At 39.9% G+C, this 15393-nt stretch overlaps 1 protein-coding gene across 2 annotated transcripts in view; it reads left to right on the forward strand.

Annotated features, from left to right (window-relative positions):
• Positions 1 to 15393, forward strand: part of INTS13 (integrator complex subunit 13) — a 629493-nt gene that overhangs the window by 190452 nt on the left and 423648 nt on the right. For both annotated transcript variants that reach the window (XM_044087655.1, XM_044087656.1), the window contains exon 5: positions 12895 to 12975. In XM_044087655.1, the coding sequence (XP_043943590.1) occupies positions 12895 to 12975 (81 nt within the window). The remainder of the gene's footprint in view (positions 1 to 12894; positions 12976 to 15393) is intronic.

Here is a 15393-nt window from a genome sequence, read left to right on the forward strand (position 1 = left end):
CACACAAACAAAAGGGAAACTAAGGGACATAATATTAAAAAAACTTAAGTTCAACCTCTGGCGTAGGGAAAGATGCCATTGAAGGCTGCAAGTCCTGTCAGAATGTATAATAAATAAGCCATATATCTGTTGGTTTCATCAGAAAAAAGGCTAAATTCCCATTGCCAGTGAAGGCAGAATAAGTTCTGCTATAAAATAAACAACCATTTCTAGAGTAGTTTTAGATTCCAAGCCTGAACGCATTATCCCACACAACAAACACACTAGCAAAAAGAGCTGCATGGCATTTTTCACAGGAGTTCTGCTCTTAGAAAAGGTCACAGAAGATTCTTCTTTGCTGTCAGTTGTCCACAGAAAAGTACAGCACAAATGGACTCGCACCATTTTTCAGAGGATTATTTCAGTGACATTTAAGAGGCTGTAGCAGGCAAAGACACAAGATGATGTGCTGTTTCTATGTTTGCTGGATGATTGCAGATTGTCAGATAAGTGTGTCTTAGCAATTGCATTGGTCCCCTACATTGTCTTACTGGATCAAAAAGTAAAAAAAAAAATTATATTTCCATTTTTGCCTTTCTTGGAGAAGTAAGAGGGGGAGATGCACAGAATCTAGTTGATAGTGTAGACACACTACTTTGGATGATCAGTATATGTCATATGGTGCCCTTAATGAGGAGGTTTTATAGGAAACAAAATTAATTTAATGTGAGAGTTGCTGGTGGCCTGCTAAGGAATTTCTTCCCCCAAAAAATAGATATGGTGAATTAAGATCTTAAGACCCTTGGCTTTAGGCTACGTCCCCTCTTTTTGAGTCATTCTATAACATGCCATTAACTGTAGGCAAAGCTGCATGTTCACAGCTCCTTGCCTTCAAAAACAGATGAGACTTTCATTGTAAATAAGAACTCGGAGGCTGATCATGTTGCAGTTTCTTTTTTCTATTAGCAAGCTTCAAAAAAAAAAAAAAAAATGTACTGCAGTTTCTATTCATACTTGGTATTGTCACCTGGTCATCTGTTAGAAAGAGGTGCTTCTTGTCCACACTGTGGCCTTAAGTGCTGAGACATTTCTAAGCAGCAACAAGGAAAAGGTTCGGAAGATGGTGTTACACATGATTCCATAAATTAAAGCTTTTATAATTTTCCATGCACTCCCTTACACATCACTGGTGAACTGCCATGGATAATGCTTAGACAATATGTGTTTCTGTTGTACCATGAAAGATCACTTCTTCCTTTAAAGCCTTTCAGTTCCCACACTGTGTTGTTAAGTGTGCATTGTCAGTTTAGTGTTTATCATCAGCAGGCTGCTATGCAGCACCTATCTGTTGGCAGCCTTCAAAATTTTAACTTTTGGATAGTTGCATAATGTTTTCTGATTTTTAGGCCTTAAGTGTCTAACCTTGCCAGAAAAAAAAACATTTTGCTGTTTAGTTATGGTATTCCTTGTATGAATGGATTTAAAACCTACCATGATTATCACAAAGAGTATTTGGTACCATAAGTACTCTTTCTGCTGCTTTTCTTCATTCTCTTTTACAAGCTCTACCTATTTCTCTTCTCACTTTGAGGCAATATTTTTTCATCAGCTGTGAGCCTTTGCCTACTGTTTTTGCACCACAATGTTTCTACTGTTCTTCTTTAAGAGTATTTGATACAGGCCTGTTCTACCAGCTCAGTTTTTTTTTTGGACTAGTGCATAGGGAAAAGCTAGAATACATTTTGATTTTCATCACCTCTTGGTTTCCAAGAATGAGTGGCTTCAGGATCCCATCCTGGTGCAGTGCAGGGAAGGGTATTCCAGTCACCTCACCTGCATGGATAGTTATCTCCACCTTAGGGTTTGATTGCCCCGTAGACCTGTTGTGTTGGTACCACCAGAGCTTTTGGCTCAGTTCTCAGAGATCCTGAAAGCATAATTATTTTACCAAATGGAAGCAGATCTCCTTTTATTTATATATTGTTTTTAATTTGAAGGTAGTAGTAAGCCTGTCTACTTTGCCCTTTAAGTTTAGTCAGATGCTGTCTTCCTTACATCCCTGCCTTCCCCTGCACCCTTTCTGTACCTGTCACTTGCCGTGATGATTGCCTGCATGGATTTCTTTGTTTTTCATTTTCAGTGCTGCAGTAGCCTAAGGGTAGTGTCCTGCCTAGGACACAGCACCTTAGCTAGTTTGCCAAAGCTCTAACTCCCCTCCCTCTTCCTCACTATGGCTAATGATAAGCTGCACCCTTTTTGGTGGGAAGTATTTCAGCAACCAGAGTGAGGTAGATCTTAAGAATTTTCCTGCAGCCTCGAGGAGAAGCATCTTCTGATTCCATTGGAACAGCAGTTGGTCAAATGATTTTGCCTGTCAGATAGGACACATTTGGGGACCCCTTCCTGTCATAAATATTTGCATTGAATATTTGCGGTATTTTTCTAATCTACCTTGACATATATTTAAAAAAATACAGCTATTTGTGACCTTTAGAATATACTGTTTTTTCTTAGAAATGTTCCAATGTGCTTCTGCACCGTTTAGTTGGCTTATTTTATAATTTTGCTTGGAAACTGTTATCTTTATGAAAATATTAAGTATTTAGGCTCTGCTTTTATAGCAGAATTTGTGTGTTTTGTACCTGTTATTGATTTTAACAGAATTAGAACATTTTTTCATTTCTTGAGGTAGTAAATATTCTGGAGTATTTCTGACTAAATGTTTAAGGTCTGGTGACATGATTTTTTTGTATACTGCTTGTGTTTACTAGTGTGGAGACATTTTTTTGTTTTTGAGGAAGGGAGGAGTGCTATTGTTAATAGTCAATATTTACCTTCTCCCAGTGCCATTGAGTGTTTTGTACCAGCAATCAGGTGAATTAGACACATCTTCAGAGGCTGTTCCAGTACTTGTTGTAGGTGTGGGAAAAACAAACACTTTAGGTACAGGGGTTGCCAAGGGAAAGAGTCCTCTTGCCAGGGATAGTAGGCTGTCTCCTGACCACTCTCTCAGTAGAGATATTACTAGAAAAAAGAAGGAAAAACTTAGTTATAAGGCAGATGATCAGGTTGTTTCTGTATATAAGTCAGATGCTGTATCTTTGGCAAGAGTGTTTTGCAGTCATTCAATTCTGGGTGGTGTTTGCCTTTTCACAGTTCTCGTGCAGGTATCACCAGAAACAGGCACGGTGGTCTAGCAGTTATTGTTGTGGCCTCACAGCAAAAGGTTCTCTCATTTGATTCTTGGCTGGAGCGACTTCTGTGTGGCGTCTGCATGTCCTCCCCACATTCCAGCGACGTTTAAAGACATGCAGGTAGGTGTGTGCGTGAATGGATGTACCTTCTTTGAAGGTTGGGTGTCGGGCTGGCACCATAAAAAAATCCACTGCCAATCATCAGCGGACTGGAGTTCCGCTGTGGTGACCCCTAACTGGGAAAAGCCGAAAGACATTACTTTACTTTTAGTGCAGGTATCACCAGAGAGCAGTATGTGTTTTCAGATAATGAGGATTCTGACAGAGACAGGAGTGATTCTTCTCAGGAATTCGTCACCCAGAACTCTTCCACTTTAGACAGTGAACCTGAAGTTAATCCTAGACAAGTTTTTTCCTTTGCTGAGATTGGGGATGTTTTTGTTTAGGAACAAATAGGGGCTCCCTTAGAATTGGACAGATTTTGTAATCTATGCCTCTCATTTTGCTAGCTCTAGAAGACAATTTTAAAGCTGTCTGCTCCCGACTCACTGATCGCTGCAGTTCAGTGTAGCTTCATGCAGTATATATATATATATATATATATATATATATATATATATATATATATATATATATATATTCTCCGCTTTTTGATTGTTTAGAGTATCTTTGTTTCCTGTTTACACAGTTTTGCTTGTCTGCAGTGATTTTTACCGAAAATTGTATGAGAATTAATAAATTTATGTATATGATTTATATTGGTTAGAATGGGTAGAAAGTATGATTTAAATGACTTTATAAAGGGATAAGTTATAGCACTGTACTCTGAAGGCTACTTCCAATGTGATATTGCTAAACGTTTGGCTACTTTGTGATGGGGAGTACAAAATATCATTTGTTTGATGATACAACACGTCATAATAATTGTGGCCGCTATGGCAAAACATCACTGAGAGACGACAGATGTCTGAAGAGCACTGTTACATTAAGACTTCACACTTCATCTGTTCGAATAGCTCATCTGACTAAAGAACAGGGAATTAATATCAGTTCCAGAACAGTTAGACGATGTTTTGCAGAAGATTTTAATCTAGTGTCAAGAAGAATGGCTAAGAAAATGCTTATGACAAAGAAGCAGCTTTAAGATCGGATAAAGTTTTGTCTTGCCTTTACAGATAACTCTGCAGAGTGGTGGGAACAAGAGCTGTTTACTGATGAAATTTCGTTTCAGCAAGTGCAAGGGTCAGGCTACAATTACATGAGGCATCCTCTTGGTGAATGCCTGAATCCAAAGTATACAATTAAGATGGTCAAACATCCTCCATCTGTTATGGTATGGGGAGCCATCTTGGCGAAAGGGCTTTATGGAATTCACATATTCGACAAAGGTGAAAAAGTGAGTGCTGCGAAGTACATTTTTGTGCTGAACTCAGAAGTAAAACTCCATATGAACATTTCTGGAACAACAGTATTTCAGCAGGATTTGGCCCCATGCCACACTGCCAAGACAGTCAAGAAATGGTTTGCCGACAACAGTCAGCTCATTCCAAACTGGCCATCAAATTCACTAGATTCAGTGTCATAGAAAATTGCTGGAATATTATATATCATGAAGAAGAAAGTGGCAGCACATCAGCCAACGTCAGAAAAGGAGTTAAAAGATATCATCAAACACGTTTGGGTGACTGAGATCACATCAGAGTACTGCTAATCGCTGGTTCACAGTATGCCATCTCATATCAAGGCTGTGTTGAAGAATAAGGGAAATCCTACCAAATATTGACTGTTAGATGTGTAGAGTTTTGTTTTTCTCTGTTTTTCAATATATATTTGCTTGTCAAGCAGAATGGAGCTACAGTAATTGTTGTAATACGAAAAGACAAGAAACAGGCAACATTGGTCAATAAATTGAAGTGGCCTTATTTTTTTTGGCCACTACTGTATATGAAAGTTCCATAATTCAAGATGTTCACTTTACAATCAGTACTTTCACTGCTTCCAGACCATTGCCTTATGGTAACACTAGATCCCAAAGATGCTTACCATCACATAACCATTGCTCACAGTTTCAGGAAATATTGACTGTTAGCTGTAACTGGATCATATTATCAGTTCTCTGCATTACCCTTTTGGCTCCTCACTGCACCTTGAGTTTTAACAAAGTGCCTAGCTCCAGTGGTGGCTCACTGCAAACTGCAGAGCATCCACATTTTTCCTTATTTAGACGACTTCCTTATTTGTGCCGATTCTTCTCCCAGATGTTTGGAGTCCTTAACAAAGTATCCAGCCTCTTGTCACATCTGCGATTTTGCTTGAATCTTTAAAAGTCTTATCTCGTACACTTTTACAAAATTGTCTTTTTGGAGTGCCTAATAAATGCACTCAGGAAAAAGACCTTCCTTCCAAAAGAAAAAGTAGTAGCTTATCTTTCCAAGTTATTTATTTATTTTTTTTTTTGTTACAGCTTCAGGCTTCTGCAAGACAACTTCTCTGGAGTGTAGGCCTCATGGCACCCATGATCCTTATAATATTGCTTGCCAGATTACCATGAGAAAAATGCAGTGGTATCTAAAGAAATTCATAGACTCAACACCTACACTCCTTGGACTTTCAGATTTCTGTTGTGGGGTTTGTAAGGTGAGAGTTGCGGTGGTAGTCGGATGAAATGGCTCTCAAACCAGCATTCCCTTTCTCTATTCCAACCCCCAAGTTAAGTTCTGTCCAAACAGACTCTTCTTATTAGGCTTGGAGTGCACTTTCTGTGGGAGTAAAGGGCAAGGTCTGTGGGATTCTTCGGACAGGTCATATGTCATAAACATTAAGGGAATATTAGCAAGGAGATATTAGCAGTGATCATGAGTTGAAAACTCTTCACCATCTATGAGCTCAAGACCCTTTACAAGTGGTTATTGACAACACCACAGGGATGTGATATTGCAACAAACAAGGGTGTACAAGGTCTTACCCTCTTTGCTGGCTGGCAATGATGGCTTGGGAGTTGGCTTTTCTGCAGTGTCTGACTCTTCAGGCCTCTTACATTTTATCAGAGCAGTACGTTGTGGCAGACATATTCTGCAGCTCTTGATAGGCCCTCAGGAGTGGAAAAACAATTCAGGCATGTTCTAGGACTTGATCCAGATATGGGGAACACCTCAAGGAGATCTGTTCACCTCCTTATAAAACAACAACTAGAAAAATTGTGCTCGAGACATCCTTGCAGCCAATCATAGAGAACAGATACTCTGTCATTCTCTTAGTCAGGAATGTTCCTGTGTTCTTTTCTACCCTTACCAACAATTTCCAAGGTACTTCTAAAGATTCAGAAAGAATTATCAAAGGATCATTGTGATGACTCTCTCTTGGCACAGGTAAAAGTGGCTCTCCCTTCTTGTGGAATTGACCAAGGACAATTGCCACATGCTTCATCACAGACTAACTTTATTCACACAGCACAAGGGGAGTTTGATAACACCCAGATATCAATCAATTACAACTGACTGTCTAGATGATTCAGTTTTAATACCATTTTGGCATCTTTTTCATGAGGATGTGCAGCAGGTAGTAAGGGAGGCAAGAAAACCTGCTACTAGAAGTTATTATGTTGGTAAATGAAAGAAATTTTCTAGCTGGTGCCTTGACAATCACAGGGACCCAAAAAGGAAGTAGCTCCTTTGGCTCTCAAATATTTGTGTGAGCTACTTAAAGATAGTTTATCATATACTCCATCAAGGTGCATCTTGCAGCCATCTCAGCTTGTCAGCCTATGTTTCTCCCTGTTTCTTCTGTGTTTGTGGTCAAACAGCTTTTGAAAGGAGAGTTGTGCATAAGACCCTCTTGCAAGCAATTCCTCTTCTGTGGGATATCAGCTTTGTTCTAAAAAAAACTGACCTATAGTGCCTTTTGAACTGGTCTTTCAGGCCGAGTTGTGGTTTATTTCTTAGAAAACTGTTTTACTTGATGCTCTCCTTGCAGATGTCAGAGTGTATGAGTTGCAAGCTGGCATGGTGGGTGAACCCTATCTGGCTTTCCATGGGGGTAGTGTTACTTTACACACAAATCCTTCATTTGTCCCTTACATGGTTTCTGATTTTACCTTGAATTAAGCCGTCAGTCTCCCTAGTTTTCTTTCCAGAGCTTAAAAAAAAAAAAAAAAAACAAGGGAGAACAAACTGTTCATACATTGGATGCACACAGGTTGCTCAGGTACTACCCTGACTGAACAAAGTCCTTTAGGGGGGGGGGGGTGCTAAACAGCTGTTTGTTTCCTATTTCCTATGCTGGTACTAAAAGGCCAACCTGTGTCTAATCAGACTGTATCCAGATGGTTGTCCTCTGTCTTGTGTTTTGCTGTTTCCACCACGGTATGACTATTCCTGGCAAAGTTAGGTCACATTTCACCAGGGCCATATCCTGTTTGATGGCATAATGGAAATTATTGGACTGTAGAAGTCTTCTATGGGCAGCAACTTGGTATTCTGTTCATACCTTCACAACACAGTACAAACTGGATATCTTCACTGGGTCTCAGCCAGGCTTTCCCAGGACCGTTCTCCAGGGGGCTCCTAGACCCTTATCTTTCCTCCTGCCATGTAGGGTAAGCTTTGAGAATCTATCTATAGGCTACTGCAACAGTGAGCATGAAGGCCTATTTACCCATAACAGTAGATGTTTGAATTTCTTCACTGCTGCAGTATCAGTACCCAAACACAATCCCCTTTGTAGATAGTTGAGGAGGGACATAACTTCCTTTGTTATATTGATGGTGGTGGTTTGTACAATTTTAATTGGGATTATTGATTGATGGTTGTTGGCCCAGGATGAATCCGCCTTCTTTGCTTGGGGTGGTAAAATCCTGAAAATTTACCTCACTCTGATTGCTGATAGGCTGCACTCTTTTTGGATGGAAGTATGTCAGCAACCAGGGGGGAAAAGAGTTAAAGCTGTGGCAAGCTGGCTGGGTGCTGTGTCCTTAACAGGACCCTATCCATAGGCTACCACAGCAGTGAAGAAATTCAAACCTCTACTGTTACAAGTAAGTAGGATTTGCACAACTGTACTTTCACCACCTGTTCCATCTCCCTTGAAGGAGTCCACAGCCCTCTCCATGAAGTAATTCTGCAGATGCAGGGAATAGTGGTTCAAAGAGTTTACAGTCTGTGTTCCTTCTGTTTTACCTTTTCAGGGCAGTAGCTTCATATTTCCCTGATATGTTCTTATGCACCCTTATAAGTTCATAGGTGTATACTAGACTAATGACCACTAGAGTCTTTACAAGCCAAGCGATGCCACCCAAATGTATCCCACAAAATATTGTGCCTTAGAGATTATTCTAAAGGGTGTATGTTAGCTAGGGCATAAGCTAATGTTTACCTCTGTCCATCTCCATCTGAGACATAGGTGCCAGATGTGGAAAGAATTTTTGATTTCCAAACCTCTAATCCAGGTTATGCTTGAATAAGGTTAGGGAAGGGCTCTGCTTCATGTGGATGAGAAATCTATTTCAGAAAATGGTAATTCTTTGAAATACATACCCAGTCCTCAAACATGTCCTATTCATGTCGTGAGCAACGTTTAGGTCCTCAGATCTCATAGTTCTGATGGTGTCCATTCTTCAGGTATGCAAAAGGTCTGTTAGAGTCGGATCCAAGGATGCATCCTATGCTAGACATAGATCACCTCTCAGCAGTCTGTAGGAAGCATAGTATAGATGTAGGGCTTTGAGATGATCTGCATAGGACATTGTGTTTTCACCCTGTGTTCTTTATTTAAGGAGCCTCTTTGGGCATTCCAGTTGTTGCATGTGCCTGGGTCAGGTATATACTGAAGGGGCACTATACTCAATGATGGGTGTGATGAGAACCAAATGCAGTGGCATGATAATCTCCCTGGAAATAGATGCCATGCTATTAATTATAAGTTGAGTGACATAGAATGACTTTCTTATTATGTTAGACACATGTTGCTAGAAGGCCAGGTTACGATCTGCATGCATCCTCAAATACCTTACTACTGGGTCTGTTGAAGAAATTCAAACCTCTACTGTTAGAGGTTTGAATTTCTGTGGACCTCCTTGACTGGAGCTGGAACGGGTGATAAAAGTACAGTTATCCCTCTATTTCTTCTGGTCTCTGGAGATAGGCGCTGTAACTTCTCTAATTTCTTGTCATATTCTTTCCCACTCCATCCTATGGACATTTCTGGTGACTTTCTGCTGAACTCCTTCCAATGCATTGATGTTCCTCTCCTTGTATGCCCTCCAGAACTACACACAGGCTTGCCCAGGATTTGTTGGAGTGGGATAATTGCCTCTCTGCTTCTAAAATATTGCTCCACTGAGGATAGATCACAGCATTTGGAGGACTGTTGTCTGTCCTCTAGCATTCTCTTTCTGATGCAATCCAGGTGTGGTAGTCATCTTAGATCCATTTCTTGCTCTGTTTCATTGGTTCCACTCCTTCATATTGTGCTTCTCACCAGGGTTACAGTGAATCACTTACAGTACTTTGAATTCATATTGTGCTTCTCACCAGGGTTACAGTGAATCACTTACAGTACTTTGAATTCATCTGTATTGACCCATACCTGCTACCTTTTGGGTTGCTTGCTCTGTTTTTCCAAATCCTTCCTTATACCTTTTTCTTCACCAGTTTTTCACTACTGCATCTAATTTTAGGTCATAATCAGAGAAGCTGGTCCTTATCTGTTCTCTCAGATATATCTAAAGCAAGCACTCTGATTACTGCTAGTTACTTTACATAGTCCTAATATTGTCACTCTCACAAAAGTCATTTTTGTCCTCCATTCAGCCATAGCAGTCCAGTTCCATATTGTTGATCCTTTCATTCTGTCATTCAACACCTCTTGTTTTCCTAGCACCTTTACATTACTGAGTCAAAGACGTCAGTGAAGCCAAGAGACTACATCTTCTGGGATACCCTGGCAAGTTCTTCTGTAACCTGATTACCTGAAACTAGATTGGTTTGCCTGACAGCTTCTTTTCATGAACCCATTTTGGTTAGTGTCATCGAAATGGCTGTCTTCTTGCAAATTAGACAGTCTTTCCTTTAGAATTCTGTTCAGTAGTTTCTGTCCCACTACTGTAAGGCTAGCATACATGTAGTTCCCAGAATTTTTATTGCTTCGTCCCTTCCATCTTCCTTTTTCTCAAGCACTTCTTTACCAGTCATGAATGTATTGAAGACTTACTTTACAGGATTTTCCAGTACACTTGCCAGATTTTGCTGATGCTGGAAGTTAGCTCCTCAAGTTTGTGCCCTTTAGTCCTCACTTAGGAAAGCCATTTCTCTCTTGTCATCTTCCTCTCTGTTTATTGTGGTTACTGTCCCATATTCTTCCCTCTCTGGCTCAAGTCTTTCCCATTATCCCATAGCTTTTCTTTGTAAGACTAAAAAGGTATTCATGCCACACTTCGTTTTCCAAAGTATTCCATGATCTCCCCTATCTTTGTTTAATCTGAGCAGGTCTGTCCCCTCACTATTTTTTTTCTGTAGTAAATCAAAAGAATTCTTTGTTCTCTGTCTTGACATCTTCTACCTGCTCAGTCTCAGCTTTTTTCTTTGCAGCCCTCACTTCATTTGTTGCCTTTCTACTTCCTTCTTTGTACTGTGCCTCCCCACCTTCCTACAGACATTCCTTTTTCCACCTCTTATATGCCCCAAGTTTTGCCCTAATAGCCTTACCCCTCTGTGTAGCTGCAGTAGGTTTCTCCTTTTATGTTTTGTCCTCTTCCTTAAACAGTACGCATTGGCCTACCTCAGACACCTGTTTGATTTGAACCTTACTTACTCCAGTACCAGGATACCTATTTTTACTATTTTAGTACAGTGTGATATCATATGTGCAGAGCTCTGGATCAGCACAGGCTTATTGTATTGTTCCAGAAATGTATTTTTATCTTCAGCCTCCCTTGAATAATACCTGTCCTCAGTGGGACTTAACTCTATAATTGACAGGCCTGTCCAGCTGTGTTTGCATTGTTTGCTCAAGAAACATGTATTTGTCTCTTGGTAAACCTTTTTGCTGAAGCAGATTTTAAATAATTATCCCACAAGTGTACAGTGGATTAGATTTTTTTTTTAATTTTCAAATCAGTTTTTAGTGGTTTGAAAATTAAAAAAAAAAAAAAAAAAAAAAAAAGATTTACTAAAACCAGATTATCATCTCAAGATCCATTATTCTGCTCTTCCCCATGGTATTGATGCAACCTGCTGCCCATCGTTGGGTTAAAATGATTTTGTATCTTCATCCACCTTTGTCTCTTTCTGAACCAGATGATTCAATAGGTTTGAAGCACATCTTTTGAAGGATGCTGTTTTTGATGGCCATCACATCTTGCTGTAGTTCCAAGTTGCAGGCTCTTATCTCTAAGTAACTCTCTTTGTTCGTCAATTTGGGCAACTCTACTTTTTGTCTTGAAAATGAGTTTAAGACTCTCCTTTAAACAATTCATTATGTCATTTTCTTTGGGAGCATGGAATACTGATTGGGGAGCTCTTAATTCATTGAGATGTATACTGCAGTTTAAGTTTTACCTGAAGAGTACATTAGTTCAGAAGCCAGAACATTTGTTGTCTCCTTTGTTTAGATTACTAAACTGAAGCAAACTGTAAGCGGAATATCATCACACATTATGGTTTACTGAAGCTAACTGTAAGCGGAATACAGTATTGTTTATCATCAGACATCAAACTTCATATTGAAAAATGAAGCTGACAAACGTTACTACAACAGGGTATTACTGCTTCTTGTCCTTGCCTTAGAAGTTTCTTACTTGCTGACATTCATTTGTTTGTTCATTGGTTTATACTTTCACTAAGCATTATTGAATAGACCATTATTTTAGTAGTCTGTCTTTGTTGTGTTTCAGCTGCCAGTCTTTTGAATTCTTGCCTTTTGACTTTCCAGAGAGGTTATTACCTGGGATTTTCCCCATTTACCCATTGTAAGAAGGTACCTGAAGTCAAGTATATCAGAAATGTACTCACTGTGTTCGTTGACCTGTGAGGAGGTCTTCTGCAGTGGGTAGTTATTGCCCTCTTGTTATCCTTTTTTTGGCTGGATGGTCTTTATATCTTGCAGTGGACTTATTTTCTTTTTTCAGGCAAGTGTATAGTTGTATGTTCTTGCATTTTTATTTTTATTCAGTTTTGTGGGATGTACTCAATCAGTGTGAATGTGTGTGAGGAGGAAACAGTAGCGTAGCGTAAAGGTCATATTCACCCTTATAGCACAATGCATCATGTCACAAAATGTGTTAGCCAAAGCTATTCATACTCCCGAAGATGGGAGAAGACAGAAAATTCAGAACTTTAATAAGATGTAGATATCAACAAGATGTTCGAACATCTATCAACTTAAAAGTCTTGATTTGTAAATCATGTTATGTGTAATTTTCTGTTCTTGTTTTGTTAGTGCAGTGAATGGTTTACTTAGTACTGATACTATTTTGTATACTTTAGAAACTTACCGATCCGTTGTAATGTATATTGAACAAATATGTAACAACTCAGAGGTATTTAAGAATTATGAGTAACTGACATCTCTGTTGTTTTTGTTTTCTTTGTGCACATGCGTGTTTTTTTTATAAACTGGATTGCTGAGCTTTTTTTTTTTCTGTTAACTAGTATTCAGTCACATAAGACATGTGTAATAACCACTTTTCCTGAAGTCATGTTTTAAGTACTGTTTACTTTTGTTGTAGTGACAGTCATGTAGACATGCTGGAAGAATGCGTCTTGGAGACTATCCTTGAGCACAACAAATTAGCTGCTGGCTCAGATCAGTAAGTGACATCTGCAACATATATAATATATAGAGAAAAATTATGTAGGACTAGTCACTATGCAAACTTGGAATTTATTCTTGTTTATCCTCCTTTATATTCCTTTCATTTAAATAGTCAATGTAGACAATACAGTATTCAGAGACTTTTACAGGTTATTCATATGTATCTTAGAGTACCAACTTTTTCAGATTTTGGCAAGTACAAAACAAAGTGGTAACCTTTTTTAGAAATTAACAACAGTCCCTGTAGAATGATAATATTATAAAGGTGTTAACAGTCCTTACTATAAGAAAACTTTCCGAGGTCAAGAAACAGAGTTGCTTCAGAAGGATATGGTTTGTCATTGAAGCATGTTTAAGCAAATATCTGGTTTGTGCTGTATGGGGCCAAGGCCACAAACCATCATGCATTGAACTTCACTCCCTGCACTCACTTATTTAATATATCCAGTTCTGAGGTTGCACTGCTTTTTGGTGGATTATTAGTATTCCTTTAAAAGCAAATTATATCTGTGACATTATGTATTGCATATTCACCCTTAGTTAGGAAAGTAAAAATATGCATGTTATGAACTGAATCTAAAGACAGGAATAGACGAGCTGCAGAATTGTATTAGTGACGTTAAATCTTGAAATACACGAGTTGTGTCTTCACTATATTTCTAAAATACAGCAAACGCTAGCCTCAGCATACTCTCACACATACTTCTCCAATCGAATATGTTGCTTTCTAAGAGAGTGCACAATCTATGACTGTAAAGATGTCCTTCTGTTCTCATGTTGCAGTATTCATAACAGTGGGGAGACGGCTTCTTGCAACACCGGATATCCGGCCAGTATACCAAATTCTTAGGAAAGGGGGTACGTGCGACGTAGCATGTCAGAGGCATAAACCGACATTGGCTATATATGTGACGTCTGCATGTACCCAACTCAGAACTTTTCTGATGCAGTGATCTACAGAACTCTGATCTCCAGCTTGTGGAATCCGTTCGTTCCATTTAACTTTGGCGGTATGCTTTCAGAGAAGTACCCTTTTGGGATTTTTTGTTTATATTCCTTCTTGCATCCTTGATGTACATGTCAGCTAGGAAGGGAAAGTGTGTTTGTGGAAGACAAATTCCACATAAGGACGTGCACGATCGGTGTTTGTTTTGTTTGGGGGAAGGCCACAACTGCAAGTCTTGCGACATCTGCCAATCCTTTGTACCTAAAACCTTATGAAGTTGCCTTGCTGCTTTAAAGTTATATTTAAAAAAAACAAAGACTCAGACGTTTGGCATTAGGTATGGATGGCAGAGTAGGTACCTCCAAGGATCCACCTCTGAAGAAGGCCAAAAAGGTTAGGTCCAATGCCCATGCTTGCACCTCAGGAGTCCAGTGAGACTCTTGAGGTGGATGTTAGCCCAGAGTCCCATCGGATGTTGGTTTCATCGCAAGAGCCGGGAACCGTGGTAGAAGCCGGTTCAGTAGAAACCCAGAGTACGTCCACTGAGGTTGTTCAGCCATCAGGCCCTGATGGAAGGGGGGAACCATGGCTCATGGCATTGGAGGAGCCTACTACTGCCTTACTATCCATCCCGACATCAGCTCCCAAATCGATGACTGCTTTTTCTCTAACGAAAAAACAAAAAGAAAAACACAGAACTACTGAATCTGCACCTGGTTGAGAGGCCTTTCCCCATAACCTGTTCAGAGCCTTCCAGGCCCTTCATCTCAGATGCCCCAACCAGTCCTACCTCCTGTGCAGTCCTTGGAGGAGTCAGAGGAAGAAATCTGTTCCTCAGATGAATCCCTGACCTGCTGTTTCCAATTTCAGTCTCCCAAAGACTTTACTACCCCTGAGGAAGACATTGTTAGCCATGATTCTCCTGGAGAAGAATTCTGTTTTGGGGACACCATTACTCTAATGAGAGAGCATTTTAAGTAGGAGGTCTCTGATTTATCTGAGAATAAAAAGAGGTATTTTGAACTCCTGCAGATGGACCAGCCATCTCCATCTGCAGTTCCTCCTCTGTTTCCAGCTTTCCTGGATGCTTTTCAGGCTGCATCTCAGGTCCCAGATTCCCAGCCCCCAGCTTCTAAATGACCTGATAGATTTTACAAGGTCCCCCCAAGCATAGTTCCTGTTCAAGAATCCTCCTGCAAACCTGGCAGTCATTGCTTTGTCAGCAGACAAGTCCTCCAGGCAGTTACCCTCCACTTCACAATTCCCTACAAATAAGGATAGCAAATTCATGGACAGACAGGGAAAGAAAGTTTATACTACTTTCCACCCTAGCTATTAGAGCAATTAATTATCAAACACATGGCTGGGTTTATTCTAGATACCCTGTCTAAGGCCTCTGCACTAATGTCTGAAGTGCCAGGTTCACCTGCCAAGTCCCAGCTTTCGGCCCTGCTCTCTACTGCCTCT

This window comes from Protopterus annectens, chromosome 11.part0 (assembly GCF_019279795.1).
Source record: "Protopterus annectens isolate FY-2018-M chromosome 11.part0, PAN1.0, whole genome shotgun sequence".
In the NCBI taxonomy this organism is placed as follows: Eukaryota; Metazoa; Chordata; order Ceratodontiformes; family Protopteridae; genus Protopterus; species Protopterus annectens.